Below are 1,272 nucleotides of genomic sequence, written 5' to 3'. Positions count from 1 at the left end.
TGTAGGGAAGGTCTTTTCTACATGCGGCGCTCACCTAACTGGATTGTCCATTTTTCATGGTACAGTTCTCTTCATGTATGTGAGACCAAGTTCCAACTACACTTTGGATCATGACATGATAGTGTCGATAGTTTACATGATTGTGATTCCCATGCTGAATCCCATCATCTACAGTTTAAGAAACAAAGATGTGAAAGAAGCCATGAAAAGAGTGCTTAGGAAAAATTGGCTTATCAATAAAGTATCTTTTTACAGTAAAAAATAAATTTTAAAAGTTGTGAGTAACATGTTGTGTCTCAGTATATAAGAGGTATGGTTAAAATGTTTCGTATTAGTTTTTTAATATATTTTTGTTTTCTTGGATATTTTAAAATAAAGATCATATTCAACCATCTACCTATACTGCCTTTAGATGTAAAAAAACGCCATCGTTCATTTGCTTCTTACGATGTTATTCCTGAGATATATGTACATACATATATGTGTGTGATGCTGATACTTATCACAATAACACCAGTGCACACACCCAGACATATATGTACATAATCATTACTTTAGGATGTTGAATATTGTTTTTATTCATCTCCATGTAACGATATATATAAATTCCAATAGTTGCAGTTGTAGATAACATTATAATTTTATCTGGCTAGCCTAATCAAAAACACCTAATCAATAACCAACCAAAGCTCACATTAGCCCAGAACACTTTCCATAAAGTCATTGCTGTCTGAGTCCAGTGTAAAGCACTCTGCCCATCCTTGGATCCATGTGTTGGCAATAATCTAACGACAATCCTTGGCTTGGCAACCACAGAAAAATGTATTCAGATTCCTAGTGTCCTTACTGTCCTGTGAGTAAAGGTTCATTTCAGAATAAATGAATTTTATTTAAAAAAGAACATGGATGTTACCTGAGGACATTATACTATAAAAAAGCTCATCATAGAAGGACAAATACTGCATGATACTATTTTTGAGAAATATATAAAATAGTCAAACACATAGAAGCAGAGAGTAGAATGGTAGTTGCTAGGGGTTGCAGGAACAGGAAAATGGGTGTTGTTATTCGGTAAGTAAAAAATTTCAGTTATGCAAGATGATTAAATTCTACAGATTCATTATGTATCACTATGCCTATACTTAACATTACTCTATTGTATACTTAAAATTTTGTTACAAGAGTAGATCTCATGTGAAGCGTTCTTAGCACAATAAAAATAAAGAAAAAGATTTGGAAAAATAGTGAAAGGTTATAATAGTTGATAGTTGT

The 1,272-nt window shown here is 32.5% G+C and overlaps 1 protein-coding gene across 1 annotated transcript in view; it reads left to right on the top strand.

Moving 5' to 3' along the window:
- LOC107195985 (olfactory receptor 141-like) overlaps positions 1 to 265 on the top strand; it is a 987-nt gene extending 722 nt beyond the window's left edge. Inside the window, exon 2 of the mRNA XM_015592928.1 lies at positions 6 to 265. Within this exon, the coding sequence (XP_015448414.1) occupies positions 6 to 265 (260 nt within the window). The remainder of the gene's footprint in view (positions 1 to 5) is intronic.
- Positions 266 to 1,272: the final 1,007 nt, after the last annotated feature.

Source organism: Pteropus alecto, unplaced genomic scaffold (assembly GCF_000325575.1).
Source record: "Pteropus alecto unplaced genomic scaffold, ASM32557v1 scaffold717, whole genome shotgun sequence".
Taxonomy (NCBI): Eukaryota; Metazoa; Chordata; class Mammalia; order Chiroptera; family Pteropodidae; genus Pteropus; species Pteropus alecto.
The sequence above is the reverse complement of the archived record's forward strand: the minus strand, read 5'-3'. Positions and strand labels throughout refer to the sequence as shown.